This window comes from Plectropomus leopardus, chromosome 24 (assembly GCF_026936395.1).
Source record: "Plectropomus leopardus strain MGB_pleo_1.0 chromosome 24, ASM2693639v1, whole genome shotgun sequence".
NCBI lineage: Eukaryota > Metazoa > Chordata > Actinopteri > Perciformes > Serranidae > Plectropomus > Plectropomus leopardus.
In genome coordinates this window covers 3,772,231-3,797,347 of record NC_142199.1, presented here as the reverse complement: position 1 = coordinate 3,797,347, position 25,117 = coordinate 3,772,231, and the positions used below count along the sequence as shown (strand labels likewise).

Below are 25,117 nucleotides of genomic sequence, written 5' to 3'. Positions count from 1 at the left end.
GAACGGACCTGGAAGAAGTATGCTATACATTTACTTAAGTAAAAGTACACTGTAAAATACTCTTACAAGTAACAGTCCTGCATTGAAAATGTAAAATTAAGTATTAAAAGTAAAAGTATCCATTACATAAAAATCTAATATAATGTAATGTAATGTAATATAAGGATATAGGAGTGTTTGCAGGCTGCACATCTTCAGTCCTATTTTATATACTGTTGTGATTAAGACATTTTAATTTTAAGATGAGCAAATGACACAATAGGGAAGAGCATGGACTAAACCTGAAGCAGCAATTTAGAAAATATAACTGTGGACATTTCTCTTCACTGAGGACAAAGTGGAGCACTTGTTTACATTTGTTTATTTATTTATTTTATTTATTTTCCTCACGCTCATTTTAACGGCTGCATTTATTTGCAGTGATCACTTTGCACCACACGGGGGCGCCATTGCACTGCAAAGCTCCTCTGCAAGACTTAAAATTAATAATAATTTCTGTACTTTTATGCTTCATTCATTAATCAAAGAAGTACTTTTTGTTTTGTCAACATGCTGTGTAGTACATTTGACATTTTATTTGAGATTGCAGTACTTTCTGAGGACATCTATAAAGGTTTGAATGTTGCTGTGTTTTAAAACTTATAAAATAAATATAAATATAAACTTAAATAAATATAAAATCGATTTGTTTCTTTTTAAAATTACTTTATTCCACATTTATATCAAATATTAATTACAAGAGATTGTAACTGAATCTCTTTGTTGTTTTTCTGTGAAATTGTACAACCAATAAGTCTGTTACATAAAAATAAAGAGAAATAAAATAAATATATTTTTATATGGGCAGAAAAGCTGCTGTTTTGTTCATCACAAACTGAGCTGCATTACTGAGGAAGTTCAATAATAAAACGACGAAAGTAGAGTTTTTTGATTAATTTTGCGAGAAACAGGTGGCAACGTCACCGTAACGTGACCTCTGACCTCCGACCTCCTGCGCCTGCGCCGTACGTGCTGTGACGTAGCGAATTGTGTTGTTGATTTTGGCGCGATAGTAAGTTTGCTAGTTTGACGAAGTTTGTGTGTTTTTCGTGATGCCAAAGTCTGGAAAATACAAGAAAACTTACCGAAAGCAACAAGAAAAGGAGCTTTTATAGTTGTACAGAGTCACCGTGTCTCCGGCAGCCGGCTCTGCGTTTAGAGGTAAGATTTCCAAACACACAAAACAACAAATAATGTCGACAATTAGTCAATAATTACCAAATTAACTCCTGCTGCATCTTTTGGCGTCTCACAGTCTGGAAAAAGAAACTGCAACGTAACTTTTGTATCTTTTATTTTAAGCCTGTCTGTCTTAAAAACTAGTAATTACAATATAAATTATCGCATATGTCATTAATTATCCGAAATCTGCCTTTTAAAAGTGAGTTGTCTGTGTGCGTGTAGTCGCACTGATTGCACTCTGTGTGTTTATGCTTGTGCAAAGAGGAGCATAGATTTGAATTTATGCAAAATTACCCCAAAATACGGTTAACTGTTAAAATGATACTGAGTTGCAAAAAAACATGGGCTGCCTAAAAAACGAATATGTGGAGATTATTCTCATTTTACAGCTTCAGTCCAGAGGGTGGCAGTGATATCACTGATCCGGCACATAAAGGGTCAGGATTATAAAAAATAATAAATATTTCATAGTTATGATTAGGACTGATGCTGGTTGAAAAAATACACTTAATGAAAGTAGAAAATAATATTTATGTTTAATATTCTTTGAACTTGACTTTGAAAAGTGCATTTTGTGTGCAGAGCAGTATGAGTGCACAAAAAAAAAAAAATAATTAATGTTGCTGCAAATCATTGACATCAGGCTGTGATCATCAAAAACTTTGCATGTAGTATATTGAAAATAGTTTTTTTTTTGGTGTTTTTTGTTTAAAAAAACATAGTGGCATCAAGACAAAAAACTGGCATTTAAAGGGTTAAAATATTAAAAAATAATTAATATTTGGTATCTATAGTTAGGACTGGTGTTTAGAAAAATAATTCCATGAAAGTAGAAAATAATGTTACTGCATGATTTTGTGTGCAGAGCGGTATGAGTGTGTGATATTATATTGGGCCTTCAGGTAATGGTCCATGACTGCAGCCCTGAGCTGTCGACAACAGTGTGCGCACTGATTTAACTATATTTTTGGGCAAAACTTCCTGCACTTATGTCATTGGTGGCGTCGACAGTGGTAGGCTGATTGTGCTCCAGACGAGGCCTGCAGGATGTGGCCGTGTTTAGAAGCCAATTTGACATAGTGGCTAAACCCTGTGATTAAGTACGGTTTAGTTTTTCTGTGGGAGGAAGGCTGATGTTCATCGCAGCATCTGACCGATTGTTTTCTGTACGAAAGTCCACAAACCGGTAATGTTTTAAACTGCAGAATCACTCCAGAACAGCAGCGGCTTTGTCGTATTTCACTCACACCATGACTGCTGCATGTGTTTGGTAACAGTCTGCTTCAGGCAGCGTTAAAAGGCAAGTGATGATATTACCTCAAAAACAATAAAAATGTACTTAAGAAAAGCTGAAAGGAGATCTTTTGAGACAGAGAAAACAAGTGTCACTTCAGATCTCACCAAAACAAACGTAAAAATATTCTTAAATGTATCCTTTTACATGTAGAAATCCTGCAGTTAATGTTAAAGAGAGAAAAACAACTTCCAAGGGACACATGGACTACAGCGAGACACAACACGGACAAAAAAAGACACAAAATTACCTTAGAGGCACAAAACGTCCAGACAAAGAGACGTAAAAAGGCCAAACAAATTCACAAAATTACTTCAAACAGATAAAATGACCAAAAAAGACACAAAATTACCTCAGCAACATAAACTGGCTTCAAAGAAACACAATATGATGTCAAAGAGACAAAAAAAGGCCACAAAGAGACACAAAATTACCCCAGCGACACAAAAACAACTACAGTGACAAACCAAATGATGTTAAAGAGAGAAAAAGGTTTCTTCAGGACTTTAACAGGTCACAAAATGAACAAGAAAAACGCAAAACATGACGTCAGAGATACAAAAAGACCAAATAAAGACACAAAATTACCATAGCGATACAAAACAACTGCAAAGATTCATAAAAAGACTGTAAGAGACACAAATGACCAAACAGACACAAATTATGTCAAAGACACAACATAAAATCGTATTTTCGAGGTATATTTATGTAAAACTTTAATGGCAAAAAGGGCAAACTTTAAAATGTTTAAACACAAAATAACTTGACTTAAAGTTTTCTGTGTGTGTTGTGAGCTTTCAACGCGTGTGTCACGTCTTCAGCCTTAAAAAACATGCAGGAACATGTTTTTTTAAAAAGTCACGGAGGTCCAGTTTCCTGATTTAGGGCTGTGTAATTCCTGTAATTCCAAATTATTTTTTGTTCTGACTTTAATTTTGGTTTGAGCCTTTCGAATCGATAAGTCACCAGGACAAAGAGCGATTGTCTGTTTTACGTCTTCCTTCCAAGAAAACAAATTGCTCGATAGTTTCTACTAAAATCAGAGCGTTTCCAGAAAAAAACAAAACATTTCCAGTAACAGAATAACACGGGGTCAGTGACCGGGACTCAGAAGCCTCCGTTTTCCTGAAAAGCTGTAAAATATTTAGTAAAAAAACTCAAACAGAGAGGAACAAAAGATTTACAGGACAGGGTTGTCAGCTGTGCAGGAGCTTGTATAACTTCATAAATTAGTGAAATATGTGCTTATAAATATGAAAATACAGCACTAATATCAGCAGGCAGCATTATGCCATAAGGCCCAGTTAAAGCTGGACCATTAATGCAGAAAGAATGTACTAGTTATAATAATTATTCGTTAGTGTTTTTCAAATTGCACTAATTTTACTGTAAGATGTTTTGTTGGACTGATAGATTTGAGGTTTTTTACTGTGACAAAGAGTAACTGTTTTGTTACTCCTCCTAAAAGTGACTTGAATTTTACATTGTTATATCTATTTTGTTGGACTGCTAAATGTAGATTGCACTACATTCATTTACTTGAGTAGAACAAGCTCTTACATTAATTTTATTTTGGAGAGACTTTATATATAACTGTAAAACACAGATTATCTGTTAAGACTGGGCTATTTTTTGTTGGGGAATAATGCCCTGCAGTGTATGACAAGTTTTAAAATATTATTTTCAGGAAATTTGTTGTTACATTAATCGAGAAATAAAAATAATAATTATACCAATAAATAAAAAAAGATAAAAAAAAATAATCATTAGGTACAGCTCTAATCAGGCTATTTCTGCTTGTTTTTATGCTGCAGTAGTAAAAATTAGTCATCCTCATCATGCTGTGTTATGGTTTTAAAACTATAAAAACAGACGGAGAACGATTACAAAACAGGATGATGGTCATGGACATCACTTGATAACTATCATGTTTTTCCCGAAAGAGAAGTCAAGCCCCAAAAATTTTTGTCCAGCTTCGGCCCTGAGCGTCTAAGACAACAGAGGTGTCTTTTATGTCACATGAAAACCTGAACAAATTGTTTATCCAGATAAAAAAAAAAAACAGCCATAGTAATGAACTGTTGCTGTGTTATAAATGAGGATATATTGTGCTGTAGGCTTCGCTATCAGACACCCGACAGACACGGTGGTTCACTGACGATTCACCAGCATGAACGCGATTTTCATCATCGGCCATATCATCGGCATCGTCCCCATGTCCGTCTTGCTCCTCTTCCTCCTCACCAAGCTGATTTCCCGCCGCCGAGGCAGCCTTGTGCAGGACGGTTACGGCTACGCTGTGCTGATAACAGGCTGCGACAGCGGCTTTGGGCACCAGCTGGCTCGATGTTTGGACCACAAAGGGTTTGTGGTCTTTGCCGGGTGTTTGTTTCCAGAAGGGGCCGGTGCCCAGAGTCTGGCCTCACAGAGCTCCAGTAATCTGAAAATCCTCAAGCTGGACGTCACCAGCGACGAAGACGTGCAGCAGGCGAAGACGATAGTCAAGGAGAACCTGCCAGAGAAAGGTGAGTTTCGAAAAAAAATGACCTTGTTTATCTTGGATGCAGCTTTAAAGGATATGGAAGCTCATTTCTGCCAAAAAAGGGGAAAAAATGAATGAAATGTTTGAAAAATAATACTCACTCAATACTCCAAAATATGATTTATTGAATAATAATATGTTAAAGTTATATATGTCCAAATCTCATAATTTTGTCTTAATAATTGTCATAATTGTCTCAGTAATTGTCTTATATATGTCTGAATCTCGTAATTTTGACAAAAAATTGACTTTTTTTGCCTTAAAAATTTCAAAATTATGACTAGATATCTCATTTTAACTTTCCTTTTCACAATTATGAAAACTTAAATGTTGCTAATGAGATATGGACTTGCTTGCCAATAATTTTGATGTTCTTTTTTATATTTCCTAAATATTTCATTCTTTGTGTCTTTTTCTTGGCGAAGGTATTTTTTATCATTCTGAAAAGTATTCTTAAAATGCACAACTGCATTTAAAATCCTTAATTTGAGGAAATGAATACAATTTATTATTCCTAAATTTGACCTCCTTGGGCTTCCATAAATAGATGTTAAAATTACAAAGTTAATATTTCAAAATGTAGACTTCTGAAGTCTAAATGTTGTCTTTGTAAGTCAAAATTAGACTGAGTCAGATTCTGAAATTTGGTTTTATGCATAATTGTGTCCAAATGACTCTTAAAACAAGATATCATCAGATGCAAATTTTATTGTTGTAATTTCATTGCTCAGTAATCCATTACATCATCTGCAAAATAAAAGCATCTGACTCTTTAATAATCTTTTTCTGAAGGTTTGTGGGCGGTTGTGAATAACGCTGGTATCTCTGACTGGGCCGAGATCGAATGGAGCTCTTTTGAAGATTTCCGCAACATGATCGACATCAACCTGTTTGGCTCCATCAGGACTTCTTTTGCATTTCTACCTTTGGTTCGCGCCGCCAAAGGTTAGCTTTAAAATCGAACCAAATTTCACTTGAACTTCACGTTCTGATTTCGTGGTGTTAAATGTAAAAATGTTTTTTGTTCCAGGTCGGATGGTTTACATGTCGAGCATCTTTGCCTTCTTTAACTGCCTGAACATGGGCGCTTACAGCGTGTCAAAGAGAGGACTGGAGGCTTTCGCAGATTGTCTGCGGGTTGAAATGGCCAGTTTTGGTGTGAAGGTATCGTGATTTTGCCAAACCACGCACACGCATCCTGTGACACTCAAGCACGGGGTGTAACATTGTGTCTGGGGGAGTTAAAATAATTTTCCAGTGGGAACTTCTTTTGAGTGCAAAGCCAACATTAATGAAGAAAAAAAAGCTTTCAAATTACACACCGCGCACTGTGTGCCTTTGTTATAAACTTGATTTATTCAATCTGTGAAAACTAGAAAAATAAAAATAATAAAAGTTGCCATTTTTAAACAATTAACAATTTCAAAAGTACACCTTGAAAACATAATTTCTCCTCTATTAACCTTTAGTTTTTTATTATTATTAACAGATAGAAACCCATCTCTGCCAAAAAAAACATTGTTTACTAATTATTAATTTAAAATAATGTAAGTTTTTTTTTATTTAATAAATTTGACTATTGGTTGTTTAAAAATTACACTTTAAAAAACATAATTTATCTTGTATGTACCTTTAATGTGGATAAAAGGAAAGAAGAGGGGATAATTTCTATCTATCTAATTGTACAGAAGCTTATTGCTGTCAAAAGCAACAAAAAAGATATTTTAGAAATGAGAAAATTAAAACTTCTTACATATATCACATCAGTAAACATTTTTTCATAATTTTGACAATTTTGGCTATTTCAAAAGCACACTTTGATAAAAAACAGATAATTTCTCTTTCAACTTTAATATGTATGGAAGCTCTTCATGCCAAAAGAAAAAAAAGATGATTATTGTAATTCCAACCCAAATTTATTTTATTTAATACATGAGTACATTTAAAAACAACTGTTGACCAAAGTGCTGTACAATACAAAAATAGTAAAAGTGATAAAAATAACAAAAATAACAGAAACAAAAAATAATGATGGTAATACATAACAGGGAAAACACCAAGAATTGGCAAAAATAAAGACTACTTAATGGTAATTCAAATGGTAAGCAATAATTTTACAAGTTGCAGTTTGATTTTGATGACATTGCAGCAGATTTTTGGGGTTCAGGTTAAAACAATACACTTTAAAAAGTTAAACTTTGACTTGCTGTCTTGTATATTTCAGATTTTAAGATGACTGGCTGCTCATGTTAGCTGAATTTTGAACCTATAAACATCAGATTAAAAGCAAATGACCAAACAATTAAAGTTTATGTTGAAGCGTTAAAAGTCAAACCCAGTTTTTTCCATCGTTTTCAGGTCAGCATCATCCAGCCGGGTAATTTCGGCCAAGCCACCAGCATCGTGAAGACCAAAACGGGTTTGGATATTTGGAAAAAGTTAGATGACGAAAAAAAGCAAACCTTCAACCGGCAGTACATCGAGCTGGCAAACGAGTACTTCATGTCGACGTGCAGGTCGGGGTTCAAGAACGGCGACATGGTCATCGACGCGTTGCTGCACGCCATCACGTCCAGTCAGCCGAAACACAGATACCTGCTGGCGTCTGCGGCGGATTCATTTTTCTTCCAGCTCTTCCCTTTTCTCCCGTCAGCCCTCAGCGACTCTGTGTTTTCTCTCAGCTCCATGTACGCTAAAAGAAAAGACATGCTCTACACCAAGTAGGAAAGAGTTTCTGAAGCAGCGAGGTCGTGGAATAATCACGATAATAATGTTATAATAATCTTGACTACGAAAAAGACTTAATTGGCTGCTGATGAGAGAGTGACGTCATCAATATTTTGTTCAGATTTGATCAGTATAAATCTACATGGGGCCTTTTCACAGGCTGGCTGTGTGTGAGTGTGTGTGTCAGTATTACTCTTATTTTGTTTTTTTTTAAATATTTTTTTAATTCTTCAGTTGTACCATATTTCTGTAATATGTACTTTGGAATATGAATGTACACGTGGTGCTTATTTGTGATGGATCTTTGCCAATTTAAATAACACTTTGATTGTAAATGTTGTTTAAACTTTAATTAAAAAAAAGTGAGTTTTAAAGAAAAAAAGAAACTTTGTTTTTGTAGCAAATTTTACAAAACAGTAAAAAAAATGACAGAAAAAGATAAAGATAAAAAGATAAAAACAAACAGATTATTGACTAAAGTTCATGCTTGTTCTCTTATTTTGAAAGGGCAGTAAAATCCTAACCATGATGACTAAAAAATGAAGATTTTGTGCAGCCTAAGGGGGGCGATCACGCCGAGACGTGTTGGGCGCTCCTCTCTTGCTGCAGTGTTTTTCGGCACACACAAAAGTTTAATTACTTTTCTGCTGTTTTTGGAGCGGTCACGCCTGGCACGACGCGTCTCATCAGGTCACATGGTGGCGCTCTGTGCCTCTGTGTCTACGTTTGGCGTTTTTTCGGTATCACTCTGCATCAGCTGTTTCCTCTCCAGGATGCTGTAGTGATGTCAGTAAATGCACCTGGTGGGATGAAGCAGCATGTCATAATGTTTACTCAGCAGTGCAGACTGTCACCATGTGTGGATTAGGCAAAAGAGGCACATGGGGAGGTGTAATTTTTAAAAATAATAATTAAAAAACTTAACCCCTGAAAAATACATCTAACAATCACAGAAAAATTATATCAAAATATAATATTTAACAAAAAATAGATATCAGGATAATAAAATGATGGATACTGGACATAAACATGAAACAAATAATCCTTAAAAAATAATAATTAAAAAACATAACCCCTCTAAATATATATAATATTTACAGAAAAATAATATCAAAATATAAATATAAATTTCATAAAATATGAAACAAATAATTCTCATAAATAATAAAAAATAAAAATAAAAAATTCCTCAAAACACAAGTAATAATCACAGAAAAAAAGTCAGGATAAAGTTTTTAACAAAAAAAAATTCAACAAATAGTTAAGGTAAAAAAAAAAAAAAGTAGGTAATGAGTACAATTTGGTATAGACTGATAAAAAGGCTTTCCTTTTGGTGTTACAAAACAGGATTTTTGATAACTTTAAAAAACCTTTTAAAGTTAGATTTTATCTTAATGGAAAATTGACCCCTCTGGCTGGCAAGCGTTAAAATATTAGTGTTAGTTATGGTGTATTAAATTGATGCTTTTTACAGAAAATTAAAAGTGATCATGAGGACGCTCAGATTTGGGACAGTTAGGGTGAGGAACAAACAGAAACCTCACATTGATTTGGCAAATTAAAACAGAAAAAAAACATCAAAAGCTATGGCCTGATATGACCTTGTAGTGTTAACTATTGGCTAATTTAGCAACTTTAAATAGATTATATTCTTGGGACTGATATATAATCAGAACATAATGACAGTTACTGTGCAATTTTTGGCCAACAAATCAAAATATTTGGACGAGGGTGTGATAACAGGATTTCGCTCTGGTTTGACGTCGCCACACACTAATAGACATGGAGCATTTAACTCATCATTTTATTGGAAAAGTCACCAAATCCATAAATAAATAATTGCACTGGATGCTTGAAAAACAGAAAATGACTAAGCTGCTGTATACCTTAAAGACTAGTTTGCCAACTCAGTCCCCAAAATAAACGTTGGCAGTGCACGATGCTGTGAACCAGAGACATTTGTGCACTTTTTTGAAACTTTATGTTTCTTTATGTAGAAACAACACACACACACGACCATGCTGCTTTTAAGTAATCACTTTTATGATGGCGTAAAAACACGGGACATTATTTTTAAGAGTTATATTAAGAGAGAATGAGATTAAATTATTTTGTTACTAAAAATACCCCCTCACCCTGTGTCGCAGTCACACCCAAATGTTCAAATTCTGCCTGTGTTGAATTTACAATTAACGCTGTAAAAAACATTTTTTTAAAAATAACCGTGTTTTTTTCCCTCCTGCAGAATGCTTCTCTTGTCAACTTGCGAATGCTCATCGTCTCACGTCATTTCAAGACATTTCACTTATCAACGTACTCTTGACAACAAAAGTATGTGTTGTTCTTTGTTCACAAACTCACAGGTTTACAGAGTTACAGATATCAGACATGGGTGGAAATATTACAAAATCTTGCTTTTGTTACCACAAATATGTCTGGAAATCTCTAATTTTTATTTTTATATTGCTGCTACAAACATGGCTGTAAATCTGACAAACTTTCGTTCAAACATATTCGCTTTTGTTGCTGTTCTGCAGCTCGGCAGTCGTCTCAACCACAGCTGAACATTAGATCGTTAGCACTTTTTTCTGTTTTATTTATTGTAAAATGAGCATTAAGTTGAATCAAATTGAGTATGATGCTGGATATCTAAACTCTGCGAACCCTCGTCACGTCTTTTGATCCTCAGCATGTGATAACATCGGTTCAAAATGTACAGCCACGAAGAACAACAAGTGCATTTGTTGTCACGAGTATGCCGATGAATTAAATGTCTTTAAATCAGAAGCTCTGTGTGACATGAGACGATGAGCAAGCCGGTGATAAGAGAGGCATTCTGCAGAAGAGAAAACCAGGTCACAGTTTGTATGGTGCAAGTCTTTTTTGTTTTCTTTTCCTTTAAAAATTAACTGAAAATTCGCTGTCGCTTGCAGACGGACAGACAGCACCTGCAGCAGGGGAAAGTGGGAATACTTTTTCACCACAAGATGAAACAGTTGTGTTTGTGTCAATTGTATGTTTTTTTTTATATAATAACCCCTTTTTTTTTATAAGCAGCTGGCCCTCAACTACTGTAAAGTAACCTAATTTGGTCCCCATTAAAAGAAGTTTGGACACCCCTGGTTAAAAACAGTCAACACTAAGAAATACCTCTGCAAAAAACAGCATTATAGACGGTAGAATATGTTAACAAAATGCATCAATTTATTAAGAAAAAAATCCTAGTATAATGTTTTGCAAAAAGTGCAAAAGTCACTGGAATATAATTCAAAAATAAAAGTAACTTCAAATAAAATATTATTTAAAGTAAATTTAAAAAAAAGAAATAAATGCAAATAAAAATGTAAGCAGTTAAAAACAAATTGTCAATGTTATATAATGCAAATCTAAAAATAAATACAAATAAAATAAATATAAAAAAATAAACAAACAAAAAAAAATGAATCTAGTTACAACATCTGTTTAAAAATGTATGGTAGAAAAATCAAAGCCAATTAAATATAATCAAATCAAACTGACTAAATTACAGTATAATCGAAATATTGAAATGCATCCTTTAAAAGCATCTGTTTAAAATCAAATTGGGTTTTGTCAAGTTTTTAGCAAAGCAATTTGATCGTAAAAAATGTCAACCGTGCCGTTAAAATGCCTGTTAAAGGGTTAAGGGGAACACTTTGAGAAAAGTGCTGTCGTTGGCCTGATTATATCATGTGGATGATAATGGAGAAACCCAAGAGAAGGCGCTATAACTTATAACTGACAGTTTCTTTCATTCAGTGTAATTAGTCCATCAGAGCCTTAATAGTTATATATTACTGGTCTTATTATCTTCTCTCTCATCTTCTCTGCTTCTTTGATAATTGTGTTCAAGTGTCCTCATTCCCACTTTTTCATTCATGTGATGGAAATTTGTGGTTTTCTAGTTGGCATGAAAATCAGTTCATTTTGCTTCAGTGACACAAAGATGAGTTACATCAAACGCTTTTGTTCCTTTTTCGTCTTTTGTTTTCTCAATTTTTCACTTCATTTTCTCCTCACTGAATATTTGGTGATTGGTTTTGACATTACGTCGTAAAAGGCAAATCAATTCACTCAAAGAAAAAATATTCTGCTGGAAAAGACACACAGTTTGAGAAAGTGCACAAAGGACGTTTTAATCCACCCGTAGCTAATTTCTCAATCAGCTTTAATTAATTATTGTGCATTTTAAAGATTTTGTGCAACAGCTGAACAGATTAGCAGCATGTTTAATAATCAAATAATCGCTTGAGTCATTTATCAAACAAAAAAAAAGCAGATAATTCACTAAGAAATTTCAAAATGAGGGGAAATCAAGTGAAAAATGTCCTTCATCAGAGAGTTTTTGTAACTGATTAATCTCTTTTGATACGCACAGACAGAATTTATTTATTAATTTAATTGCATTTTTCTTTCATTTTAATTCCCAGTTTGGTTCTAAAACATCCCGGAGAGCCACGGAGGCAGGAAGAGTCCGACTGTTCCCAGCAGACACACGATAATGAACATCCACAGGAAGATCCGGTCGACAACCATGGCGACGTACTTCCAGTCCTCCTTCACCTGCAGAGAGGGAAAAAAGAAGAAGAAGAGAAGAATTTTGAAAGTAAAATTAATCACGTCCAGTCTTAAAATTGGCATCAGGACTCACTGAGAAGTCTGCGTCTTCGGCTCTGAGGTGCTCTGCGATGTAGGTCACCCCCTCCAGCGCCGAAACCACCGCAGGAGACAAAACAGAGGCAGATGAACTCTGGATCGAACCATGCTCCAAAGGAGGGGTGTCTAAGACAAAGCTGAGTGAGGAGTCACTCTGCGGGAGGAGGATGTAACGCAGAGACGGAGGGAAAGGAGGAGAGAGCGGGGAAATCCTCGGCCGACCAGCGACCTTCACCCCGAAACTCCCCAAGTGATCTGTGTTCATGTAACCGTGAAGGTCACAGTAGTGGATTTCATCCAAGGAGTCGAGCTGGTGGCTGCTGTGGGAACCATCGTTCTGGTAACCACGGAGATCGATGTCGGACTCCTGAGTGAGCCAGGTGGACGAACTGTGGGAGGGGCCTGGGGTCCGGATGGGGAGGAGTTTATCAGTCAAATGGCGGCGCCTAAAACGACAAAGTGAGTTTGTCAACCCTTTGAAACCTCAGAAAACTGGCTGGATTTCTTTCACAAAAAAGGCAACAAGCAACCAAAGAAGAAAATTCCACAAAATTAGCAAGAAATGACTAAAAAAGTACAAGAAAATTACCTGAAAATTTGTAAACAAAACAAAACAGTCAACGACATAAAAAGCAACCCCACAAAAAGACTTGACACAAAAAAGTGCTTAAAAATTATAATAATTCTGTGACATAATTTTAAATATGTAATTATGATCATTTTAAAAATTTAATCTAAACCAAACAGCTGACAGATACATGTAGAGACTCGCTGATGGACATTGTGGAGCATTAAGCAGCTAAAGAGCCAAATATTTACTTCTAGAGTTGGTGGAGACCAAAAACGAGCTTAAAGGAAATGAGTATTGGGCTCCAAATTATGTGCAAATAAGTAGCAGGTTATGATGTTATGATGTGTCAGTGATAAGTTTACAGCTTGTTTCTGCTGTCCCCAAGTGGACAAAAACTGCTAATGCAGCTTTAAATTAGAAAGGAGTTTCAGTACTCTTGAATACTTGTACTTCTACTAATCGCACCCTATGTACAAATGGTCAAGTTTTCACCATGTGAAGACCAAAAATCTGGTCAATAAACAATTATTTTGTGTGTTTTTACTTACGGATTGGGATAAACACAGGACATTTTTGACAATGAAAGAAAGAAGTCAAGAAAAACTACAATGATTATAAAATAAAATTAATAATATTAATAACAAAATGGAAAAATAAAGAAAACTATAAAGAGAAATAATAAACATGGTATGCGCATATAGAAAACTTTTTAATAATAATAGGAAAATAGGGTAATAAAATAAATGAGAAATAATGATAAAATGAAAAGAAAACAAGAAAAAGAACATAGTTTATAGTCAAAGTTTATTATATAATGCACTTTTATTTATTGGATGGATTTTTTTGAGTGTCCAAATATGGCATCCACGTTACTTTTTGACAACGTAAACAATGCAATTTGTAGCTTACATACAGTCCTTAAAGTGTCCCATCTTAAGGGCTGATTCACAAAAAGATAGGGCAAGGAATGTCAGCGTAACAAAGAGAGATCATATAAGAGATTTAATATCCCAGTCTGTCGGTGTGCTCCAGTTAGCACCAACTCTCTGAAGACGATAAGAATTTTTTTGTAAATGCATGTAGCTATTGGTGCTGATCTTTGTGAAAATGACTGTTTTTCCAATGAGGTTATTTTGCATATAGGCCAATTTTGCACCAAATGTATGCATTACTTTAAAATTGTCCATGCATATAGCACAGGACCCATGCATTTCACCCCTTTCACTGTATTTGTCTCATTTGTGCAGGTTTAGCTGCTGCAAAAGTCATGCAGAGTGTCTATAATAAGGATAAAGTGGATGATTTTGACTTAATGATGTTTCCATGCAGTAAACATGGCGTCCGTCTCACCTCACAGGCCTGACTCCATGCTCTGGACGCTTCATGCACAGCCAGCGTGGCACCGCCGACAGGAAAAGCCTCCGAACCCATCGCGGCATGGTGTGCGTCGCAGACGAGCGGTGGTGCACGTTCAGCACAAACACGGTGATGACGATGGACAGCGTGACGAAAATCATGGTGAAGAGCAGATACTCCCCGATCAGCGGTATGACCAGCGACGTGGACGGGATGATCTCGGTGATGAGCAGCAGGAAGACGGTGAGCGACAGCAGCACGGAGATGCATAGCGTGATCTTCTCGCCGCAGTCTGAAGGGAGGTAGAAGACGAGGACGGTGAGGCAGGAGATGAGGAGGCAGGGGATGATGAGGTTGATGGTGTAGAACAACGGGAGGCGGCGGATGACGAAGTAGTAGGTGATGTCGGGGTAGATCTCATGGCAGCAGTCGTATTTCTTGGTGTTGTAGGTGCCAACAGCGTTGACAATTGCCCACTCTCCGCTCTCCCAGTAATCCTAGAGATTACATATATTTTTAGCGTCTCAAGAGATTTCTTACAGACATTCATGGTCCACAGAGGATAAATCCTACCTAATAACGGCGCTGGATGAAGGGTTAATGGTTCACCAAAGTTATTACAGTTAGTCTTTGCACCAATTTTTTGGTAATTCACCCAACATTAGTTGAGACGTCTCGCTTAGAAACACTCTTAAGAACCTCAAGAGAAAAAAATAATGGGATCATCAGGGTTCATCCTCTGGGAACCATGAATGTTCATACCAAATTTAATGGCAGTCATTCACATAACATCGAGATAATTCACTCGAGACCTAAACGTTGGATCGCTTGACTAAAATGTCAGTAGTTTTCCGGACATAAGAAAAGACCATTTCTCCCAGTGCGATGTGTAAAGTGAAAAAGTTCCTCAGAGTCATTATAATAAGAATCTTTATCGAAATAATGTGTCAGTATCACAAATTAAACAGCAACTCATTTCAAAATAATGAGACACTTTCTCAAAATAATGAATTATTATCTATAATATGATGATAAGCATTTTTGAGTAGTATCTCAAAATTATGGCTTAATTTCTTACAATAAGGATTTAGTATCTAAAAATAATGTGAATCTTTCTGAAAATAATGACAAACTTTCTGAAAATAATGACAAACTCTCTGAAAATAATGACAAACTTTCTCAAAATAGTGTCTTGGTGTCTCAAAAATTATAACAAAGTTAATCAAAATATTCAGCAACTTTCTAAAATAATGTCAAACTTAAAAAAAAAAGAAAATAGTGAAAAACTCTCTCAAAATAATGACTTAGTTTATGAAAATAATAAGTTAATATTTTAATATAATAAAAAATTACTGAGTTTCTCAAAATAATGACCTATAGAGTCTCATTATTTTGAGGTAGGAAGTCATTATTTTGTGACATTTTTCTTATTAGAATTTATTGTTTAATCACGCTTGCAGAAGTGAGCACGAAGCAGTACGTTACTTAGAAACTGCCTTCGCAGGCTAACTTATATTTAACTCTTTTGCTAAGAAAATCTAGACACCTTTAAAAAAAATGTCAGCGTTTTAAACATGAGGAATCTCTCCAGGATTAAGCGTTTCGTCTCCAGAGAAGCTAATTCATGCATGTTGTTTTCTCCAGAAGTTAAAGCTGCAGTGCAACAGCATCACGCTGTTTATTAGAAAGTAGGCAGGCTGAGCGTTGAGCTGGAAAACTTCTGCAGACAAAACGTTGAGGAGACGCGTGTGTGAAGCACTGATAAAAAAGGTTAAGAGGCAGAGCTGGGAGATCACATGAGAAGAGGAGTGCCAGTTTTGGCTAAATGACTCAAAATCAAACAACCTTCAGGTCCACTGTGTTCTCAAAGGGCTCCAGGTCGATTTTGGCGCGGTCGTACGTCCAGGAGCCAAACTTCATTTTGCAGCTTTGCTGGTCGAAAGGGAAGAAGGTGACATCAATGGAGCAGGAGGACTTGTAGATGGCGGGTGGCACCCAGCGGATACGACCGGTGTGAAATAGATGTGCCTTGGTCATGTGGGTGACGGCGAACTCTCCGTCTGCACTGGAGAAAGGGCACGAAACAAAGCCATCAACTTACCATAAAAACAAATCAAATTCATTAAAAATAAAAATAAAAACTCAAAAAATAATAATTAAGATGAAGCATAAAGTCATGCGAGTCAGAACTGATAAAAAAATATAAAAATGAAATAAAATAAAATAATGAGATAAGATAAATATACATGATAAAAATAAATACATAAGATAAATTAATAGATAAAACAGTAAACCAATATAAGTTAAAACCAAGAAAATACATTTAAAAAATAAAATAACAGCAAGGTGGGAAAATATTTTAAATGGACAAGAAGGAGAAAGGAACCCAATAGTAAAGTATTATCCAGATAAAAGGGGATTTTTCACACTTTTTTGTTTAGAAAAGCTCCCAAGTTTCCATCTTATTACGTTTAAAACTCAAACCAATAAACCTGCAGCCATGCGACGTTTAATAATTGATCACTGAATGTTAACGACGCTGTATTCATGATGCAAGCTCATTTACACAAATGCTGAAGGAGGAGAAAGTTTCGTCTCCATCCAGACAAATTTAAGGATTAATACTTCCTCGGGGCCCTGAGGGGGGGAAACCAGACTTTGACTTAAAATGATGCAACATCGCTGCACAGACGCACAGAATCGGGGTCATTTATTCAACAGGATAATTTGCATGTTTCACCAATTGGTATGCAGGAATATGCAGAAATGCTGTGGTATCATCAAGATGTTTGGCTCCATATGAGTGACCTTCCCTCCTCATGCGCTCTCAGAGGATGAGGACGTTGTTATGGATCAAGCGGGTAATTGATCACTACAGATAATTTCCAGCTCCACCTACAGAGATGTGAAGTCGTGTCCATTTAAAGTGTCCTTGGATGGCTGTGTGTGTGATGGATTTAATATCAGCAAAATTACTATAAACGGCTTTATTGTCGAGAAACAAGAATTAACAATGGGCCTTTGCTCCATGTTTTTTTCAAAACCGTGGAGCGACTTTACAAGACATGGCCCAAAAAAAAAAGAAATAGAAAAAAAGAAATTAGTAAAACTTTACAAGAAATAAGCATATTTACATATTTACAAAAAATACATATAAATAAATAAATTAATAAAATTACAAATGAAAATTTAAAATATATGCTTTTTTTCCTACTTAAATATATAATCATAATAATTATATTTTTTTCTGGGTATTTTTCCATAGTTTTTTTCTAATAATTATCTAATAATTCTCCCCCTTAACGCTAAATCTCTGGTAATTTTCCTCGTCACCTTTTACTAACTTCTCGCAAATTTTGGGGCATTTTTTGCCAAATACTACATTGCCCACTTTCCTCATGTTTTTGAAATAAATGGCACCCATTAGCTCAGATTTTAAAATGTTAAATAGCTTGTTAGAGGCGTCTGAATGTAGCAGATGAAAACTGATGTCAAACTAGGTTTAAAGGCGTTAACAACTTGTCCAGCTTATCTGTTAAGTGTGAAGATGTGTAGAGTTTGTGCAACTGAAGCAAGCTGCAGGTTTTTGGTGTTAAATGTGTCATTTTGTGTTTTTTTACTTGTTGTACAGCACGATGTCGGGCACCCAGATGAGCTCGGAGGGGACTCTGATGGACGTCACATTATCGAAGTCGGCGGGACTCCACTGCAGCTTGTAGTCGGTCCATTCCTGCCAACAGGTACACAGTCAAAAGTCAAAAATCTTGTTTGAACCTGGTTTAGTCCTGCCGTTTTTATACAAAAAAGACCAAATTGAATAATCGGTACAATCGATTGTAAATAAACTACAAATTAAAAACTGTAAATTAAAAGATAATTATTTTCTAACCTGGACCCTATTTACACACATTTTTGAGTCAAAGGGAACAATAACTTTTGGAAATTGGGCAGATTGTAATGAAACAGCCTGGAAATCGTTATTGCCAAACACACCAGACTCCATTTAAATAAACAGTAATTTTAACTTGTATAGCGCCAACATATTTTCACATCTAACCGCAAGAATTAAGGGTTAATTTCAACTAAACCAAATTTGGGGATTGTTGGAACAGTGGAAAGATACACCAGGATGGCTTTTGTGAGTTTTGTTTTGTTTCTGTCAACCTTACATGAAGTTTGTTAGATGATGCTAAAATTACTGTTTATTTAAATGGAGTCTGGTTGGTTTTGAGATGGTGTTTTTTTTAGGTTGTTCTGGTTAAACAAAAAGGATCTAACTGTTTAACAAAAAGGTTAATCTCTATAGGGATCCTTTCTGTAATGTTGTCAGACCATTAGAATAATTTGAGCCTGTCGGTGGCAAAAACAAACATTTTTAATGGACGTAAACTGACCGTGCACAGTTGCCCCTGAACAGTACACTTCATTGTAGCCCTTTTTTACTACTGCTGGCACTGTTAACGCTAAATACTGGACCAATTTCAAAAGTTGTGGTTCCCCTTATACAAAAAAATTAAAAACAAAACATGAGCAGTTACGGTCCAAGCTGGAAAATACTGAACTTACTCTTTAATATGAAAATCAGCATCCGAGAAATCACATTTGTTTGGTTGTTACTGATAACTTCAGCCTCTATACTGATCACACACACACAAACATGTCAGTTTCTTCTGCACCTGTTTCAGCCACACGTTGGTCGTCATCATCTGATTCTTCTCATCCTGTTTTTGAGACAAAAAGCGACAAAAATTGGGATTATTAGCTCTTATTATGAAACTCTCACGTGTTAGTTTGACTGCTTTTAAACTGCAAAATATTTTTAAAAAAGCAAAGAAAAGTGTGTTTAGGGTCTATAGATATGTTTGTGTGTTCCCACCACGTCTATCAGCTGTGCGATTGAGAGGCCGAATTTGACGATAACCACGTCGGTGATGTTTCTCGCGGGACGCGTCCACTTGCTGTAGCCCCCAAACAAGCTCCTGAAGAGCTCGTCCTCAGTGTGACCGTGAGTCCAGTCTTCAGCCAGCACTGAGGGAGAGACGCAGACAAGAGATCATTTATCATTATAATAATAATAATTTTTAATCATCATCCAAACACTGAACTGCACACGTAATCTTAAAATGCCACCAAATTCCAACCACCTGATCATAAAAATAATAATAAAAATAATGACGATAATACACATTTTTTTAGTAGTCAGCTTTAAGAAAAAAAAAAAAAAAAAAGTGTTTATCCTCTGGAGACTTTGAGTTATTTAAATTAACTAGTGATAATTTGTTGATGTGATATTGGTTAGACTGAGAGATAAGCCATTTTTAAATTTTTTTTAAATTTATTTGTTAAATTTAAGTAGCCTGAGGATCTTGTGGATTGAAACGTTGCCTTGTGATAAAAAAAATAGAACAAATCAAATAAATCAATAAATAGAATAAAATAGATAAAGAAAAAGCAAAACAAAATTGCCCATTGAGAGTTTAACCTTTTTCTATTTTTATGCACAAAGTACATTTTCTGTCCTGCACCTGTGTGTATTTTGACTGGATGTGCTTACATTAGTTTCTCTTTTTATGATAAATTTAAGGGCAACATTCATGTACACACTCGAAAGTGTAGTTAGATGATTATCTTGAGACTTGAATTATTTATTTATTTATTTTTTGTGGAGTCTCAGCAGCCCAGTCGTCAGAAGAAAATGTTTGCATTGTACGTTTTTGCAAACCACAAATACGTCACATTTGTATGTTTCATATGTATCATTTCAATGTTTTTTAAAGTGACGTAGATATGAGCTGAAGAGAAGTCTGGTTGTGTTGTAGCGAGTCATTGCCGTCTGTCCAGCAGCTTTTGGAGCATGAAAAGTCTTTCACAGTCATCGCTGCATTTCCAGCCAAGTGATGTTTTCTTTTGCCTGACCTGAGCACACTTTTGTTTAAACCTAAAGTCTCAACGTATCCGCTGCATAATAACGTGCAAACATGACAGACCCTTTGCACAGAAAAAGGACAGTTCCAACAATTTGTTTGCCGGCTGCATATCTCCTTTTTTGTACCCTGCAAAACTCCTGATTTTGTTGTTGTTTTTGCAGATTAAATGCAGGGGATCCTCCACTGGCACTTTTTTGATAAACAAACTCTATTTTTAACCTTTTTTTGCACTCTGGGACCTTATGTATACCAAAAGTACAAAGGTAATACCCAGTGTGAATAACTTTATTTTAACTTTATTTTTAACTTTTAAATGTGTACATGAGTACACAGATTTTCTCATAATTGTTTTAATTATTCAAGAAATACAGACAGTTCTGAACAAAACTTACTTCTTAATTTAGTTTTTGGTGTTTCTTATCTATGATACTTTTGACCTTCCTCTCACTCCAAGATTTTAAACAGCTATTCTCTTTATAATTTCCCTTTCATTGGGCTTAAACCAAAGCACTTACAGTTGGGAAAGTGAGAGGCAATAATGTATCCCGAGTCTTAAAAAAAGGCAATTACCTGAACTTTATTGTTTCCACAGGTTCAGACTGCGATCTCCCGCAATTTGATTAAATTTTATGTCATGCAGCAAAATCATCAGAGATAATTGAACTTTAAAATCAACACTCAAAGCCAAGTTTTCTGGCAGTCACCATTCATGGGAGTCATAATTTCATGCTTGAAATAAACCTCTTTAATCCGAGTGTTTGACCTTTTTGTGTCGGACGTGATTTGATTTGTCTCGCGGGTTAAATGAACAGTGGCGGAGGCTGCATGTGGTAAAAATATCTTATTCTGTTCACTTCAGGGCCAGCAATCTCCTCCTTCCTCCGTCTTCTCTCAACACACAGCTTTGAACTCTGGCAAGCAATCTGGCATCACCGGCAAGCAATTTAGGATTAGCCAGTGCACGAAACAGCGAGCCAAGAGCACAAACTGTGCAAATGTGTGTAACGCCAGTTTTTGTGATTATTGGCTATTTATAACCGACAAAATGATGTTTCAGGTGAGGCTCTGCCAGTGGAGGAGAAACGGATAACGTGTTGTGGGATTGCGTTGCAGTTTGTGTTGCAGGATTCAGACTTTTTCCAGCACTGATGTCTGCACGTAAACTCCCTATTTTATGATTTCTAACCTATTTTGTCTCATTCTCAACAAATTATTCTGGTGTATTCGGGTGTGAAAAAGTACTTTTGGCCTCTTTTGACCTGATTGCCCGATAGAGAAAATGTTGGTTTTTTTTAACCACTTTTGTTGCTAATTCATCCTAGCCCAATTGCCAGAAAAAATGTTGGGATTTTATGTTTCTGCATACGAAAAATGACATTTCTATGTTATTATGTCGCGGATACATTTAAACTCTACATTTCTACAATGCTGCAGTTGGTTTGTTGTTGTTCTAGGGACAAAAATCACTTTGTTTTGACATGTTTTGACAAATAAAAACAATTCCTGATTTTGGGGGCACAATCCCTGCATCAGATGCAGCGATGTCTTGGTATAAACCGCTGCTTTTCATGCCATGATCCAGGCAGAAAACGCAGCGAGCTCTCCGTGAACTAACGCTTTTCATGCCTCTATCCTGGCAGGAAACGCAGTGATGTCTCCAAAAAAAAAAAAACACTTTTCAAGGCTATAATTTACGGGAAATGCAGCGATGTCTTGCTAAAAATAGCATCGGTCTCTTGTCAGGAAAAGTAGAAACTAACCATTTCTTCTGGCGCTCTCCCGGCTGGAAATGCAGCAGTTTCTTAGTAAAAAAAACGAATGCTTTTCGTAGCACTACGTATATCCCAGCAGGCAATGCAGCGATGTCTTGGAAAAAAGTAACCTCTTTTTGTGGCATTATCCTTGCAGAAAACACAGCAATGTCTTGTTAAAAAAAAAAAAAAAAACACTTTTTGTTGCACTATCCCAGCGGGAGATGCAGTGATGTCTTGGTAAAAAAAAAAAACCACTTTGCTTGGCTCTATCTTGGCAAGGAAACAGTAATGTTTCAGTAGGAATCAACTGCTTTTTATGCCAGTATCCCAGTTAAAAATGCAGCGATATCTCAATAAAAACAACTCTTTTCCGTTGCACAATGCTAGCAGAAAAAATTGTGAGGTCTGTACATAACAATTGCATTCAATGCCACATTTCCCGCCAGAATAACAGTGACAGGTTGCTATAAAACACTCACATTTGGTGCCTAAAAAGATGCTGGAGACACGGCAATGACTCAATAACTCATAACCGCTTTTTGCTGTTTGTGAGGCTGGTTTCACGATGACAAATGTCAGCTCATATGTAATATCATTTTATTTTATGATACTTAAAGCAAATGTAACATATCAGTGGAAACCTTTGTGTTTTACTAGCTGTGTTTTTGTGTGTCTTTTGCTTTGGTTACATATAATGTTAAATGCTCACGGACCCTACAAGAATATAAAACTGGATTTTATTATTATTATTATTATTATTTATTATCAGAGACTGAAAAATGCCTTTAAGTACTCATGAAGCCAAGCCCAAAATATTGCAAATCATTAGTAAGTGGCAGAATCATTCTCTTATGTTGACTCGAGATACTTATAGTCATGTAAAATTTATATGGATACAGTAGCATTGCTGTAGGAGAGTAAATTGCTTAAGCTACTTGAGAACACCAAACTCCAAATTTTATGAAATCACTAGTAAATAAGGGAAAAAGTAGTATTGCAGATATAAGATGCAAAAACAAGATTGTTTTAGGGGTTTGGAAAATGCTTTCAGGTACCCATAATATTATTAAAGTTCCTTTGGGGTATACAGGAGGTTTAAGTAGCATTTTAGTATTATGTGACTGTAAAAATCACCATTAAATTAAAGGACATTAAAAGGGTTCAGGTGCCAGAGTTCAGAAGGTATCCAAATATTATAAAATCACTATTAAGTAGCAGAATTTTCTTTTCAAGTCCTTACAAAAACTATCATAAGAAGCATATTAACATTTCTTTCACAACTTCATAGAACCAGGGAAATACTGTAGATGCAAAAACAAGACTTTAAGATTGTTTAAGGGGTTTAAAAAGTTCCTTTCCTGATTTACAGGAGATTTAAATAACATTTCAATATTATGTAACTGCAAAAAATCACCATTAAATGACATTAGAAAAACACTGTGCACTTTAAATGTATTTATCCTGTGAACTCAATCACCCAGGAAAAAAGTCCTATTGTGGATTTGAGATTATTACCAATTATTACAAAATTTGATGATAAGAGTTTGAAATATTCCGGAGTGCCACACAGACGATATAATACCACAAGAGGTAATAGTATTGTAAATTTGAATATATGCATATATAGGTGAATATTGTAATAACTTAAGATATTCTGTATTTGCTTTTGTTTTTGTTTTTTATCAAAACATTTCACCAAAAGTCGCTATGATTGAAATCTCTGAAGCTGCGGAGCTTCGACGGTTTCACTCACCGGAGTTCATGCAGATGATCCAGCAGCAGAAAAGCGCTGAAGTCGCGGGAAAATCTCTTTTTAGCTCCATTTGAATAAATACAAACACAATGCACAGAAATAAAATGAAGATCAGGCTGTTTAAAATGGGTTGCGCCTTTGTTTGTCCATGGTCATGTCCTGCTCGCGCTCAAAGAGCTGGATGGATCAAAACCTCCGAGGATGCTTTATCGCCCACTGTCATCAGCACGCGATCACATCACAATAAAATGCCTATAGGGGCTGGACTCTGTCAGTGTGGGCTAATGGTGACATTATTATTTTTTTATGGTTAAAACAGTCTTAAATATTTCTACTTTTTTTGCTGCAATGTGCAGTTTTATATTATTAAAGTGTTATAAAATATAGCTTTATAATTAACAGAATATGTTAACAAAATGCATCAATTTATTATGAAAAAAAGATATTTCCCGAGTATAATGCTTTGTAAAAAAGTGCAAAAGTCATGTAATATAAAACAAATCTGAAAATTAAAGTGACCTCATGCAATAAACTTATAGATATACTAAATAGACAAAAATCAAAAAGAATCTAGTTAAAAAAATGTATAAAATATTTGGTTAAAAAATTGAAAAAAATGTTAGTGTTATATAATACAAATCTAAAAATGAAAACACACAATGCATATAAACAAAAAAATAAAAATTAAAACAAATAATAATGAATCTAGTAAAAAAAAATGCTTGAAAATGTATGCTAAAAACCAATAGTCAATTTAATATAATTACAATAGAATTGAATAGAATGATAGTATTATCAAAAAACTAGATCATGTAAAAAAAAATCTGTATGAAATGAAATTGGGTTTTGCTGGGTTTTTGACAAAAATCATCATTCATTAAAGTGATGTACATCACATTAATGCATCACTAATTATATCACAGCCATATAGGCTAATCATTGTGGAGGACCAAACCTGCAATAATAAAAAGTTATTAAATAAATTACTCAATAAATGCATTGAAATAATAAAAAAGACATGTAGACATTAAAATCTCAATTATTTAATAAATATGTATTTTGAATATGATGAATAGATCTGCACAGACATAGAAAAAATAAAAATATATTTATCCATTAGGCAAATTATTTCATTCCCAGTTCATTCTTATCTCTTTATTTCTCGTTGATTTATTTTTCTATTTATTTATATTTTGTTTTTATGTAATTAAGTGACCATATGTTAATGGGGGGGTGTCTTGACAATTTTTTTCTACAAAAAGAGAGAGTTAAATTAAACAGACCAGCAGTTGATACCA

At 35.1% G+C, this 25,117-nt stretch overlaps 3 protein-coding genes across 5 annotated transcripts in view; 2 read left to right on the top strand and 1 right to left on the bottom strand.

The window, feature by feature from the left end:
- The first annotated feature begins 1,059 nt into the window (after positions 1-1,059).
- Positions 1,060-8,170, top strand: LOC121962872 (D-beta-hydroxybutyrate dehydrogenase, mitochondrial). The gene is made up of 5 exons (XM_042513193.2): positions 1,060-1,200; positions 4,633-5,040; positions 5,850-6,002; positions 6,088-6,221; positions 7,416-8,170. The coding sequence occupies exons 2-5, from the start codon at positions 4,686-4,688 to the stop codon at positions 7,779-7,781; spliced, it is 1,008 nt and encodes a 335-aa protein (XP_042369127.2). The 5' UTR covers positions 1,060-1,200; positions 4,633-4,685; the 3' UTR covers positions 7,782-8,170.
- Positions 8,171-12,226: 4,056 nt separating this feature from the next.
- On the bottom strand, positions 12,227-24,944 carry LOC121962871 (neuronal acetylcholine receptor subunit alpha-2-like). The gene is made up of 8 exons (XM_042513192.2): positions 23,820-24,944; positions 19,262-19,413; positions 19,062-19,106; positions 18,006-18,115; positions 16,231-16,450; positions 14,380-14,882; positions 12,454-12,904; positions 12,227-12,365 (listed from the first exon to the last, which is right to left on the bottom strand). Exons 1-8 carry the CDS (start codon positions 23,887-23,889, stop codon positions 12,240-12,242), a joined length of 1,677 nt encoding a protein of 558 aa, XP_042369126.2. The 5' UTR covers positions 23,890-24,944; the 3' UTR covers positions 12,227-12,239.
- Positions 14,489-25,117, top strand: part of LOC121962904 (alpha-tectorin-like) — a 31,638-nt gene continuing 21,009 nt past the window's right edge. For all 3 annotated transcript variants that reach the window (XM_088074850.1, XM_088074849.1, XM_088074848.1), the window contains exons 1-2: positions 14,489-14,628; positions 18,017-18,125. The gene's annotated coding sequence lies outside the window, so the exon portion shown is untranslated. The remainder of the gene's footprint in view (positions 14,629-18,016; positions 18,126-25,117) is intronic.

What these genes read in the sequence shown, in the direction of transcription:
- LOC121962872 (XM_042513193.2), top strand. Translation starts at nt 4,686, where the DNA reads ATGAACGCGATTTTCATCATCGGCCATATCATCGGCATCGTCCCCATG. An exon ending in GGAGAACCTGCCAGAGAAAG is followed by an intron (nt 5,041 to 5,849) that starts GTGAGTTTCGAA and finishes CTTTTTCTGAAG; the next exon opens with GTTTGTGGGCGGTTGTGAAT. An exon ending in TTTGGTTCGCGCCGCCAAAG is followed by an intron (nt 6,003 to 6,087) that starts GTTAGCTTTAAA and finishes TTTTTGTTCCAG; the next exon opens with GTCGGATGGTTTACATGTCG.
- LOC121962871 (XM_042513192.2), bottom strand. Translation starts at nt 23,889, where the DNA reads ATGGAGCTAAAAAGAGATTTTCCCGCGACTTCAGCGCTTTTCTGCTGC. An exon ending in AGAACACAGTGGACCTGAAG is followed by an intron (nt 14,883 to 16,230) that starts GTTGTTTGATTT and finishes TGTAATCTCTAG; the next exon opens with GATTACTGGGAGAGCGGAGA. An exon ending in CATGGAGTCAGGCCTGTGAG is followed by an intron (nt 12,905 to 14,379) that starts GTGAGACGGACG and finishes TTGTCGTTTTAG; the next exon opens with GCGCCGCCATTTGACTGATA.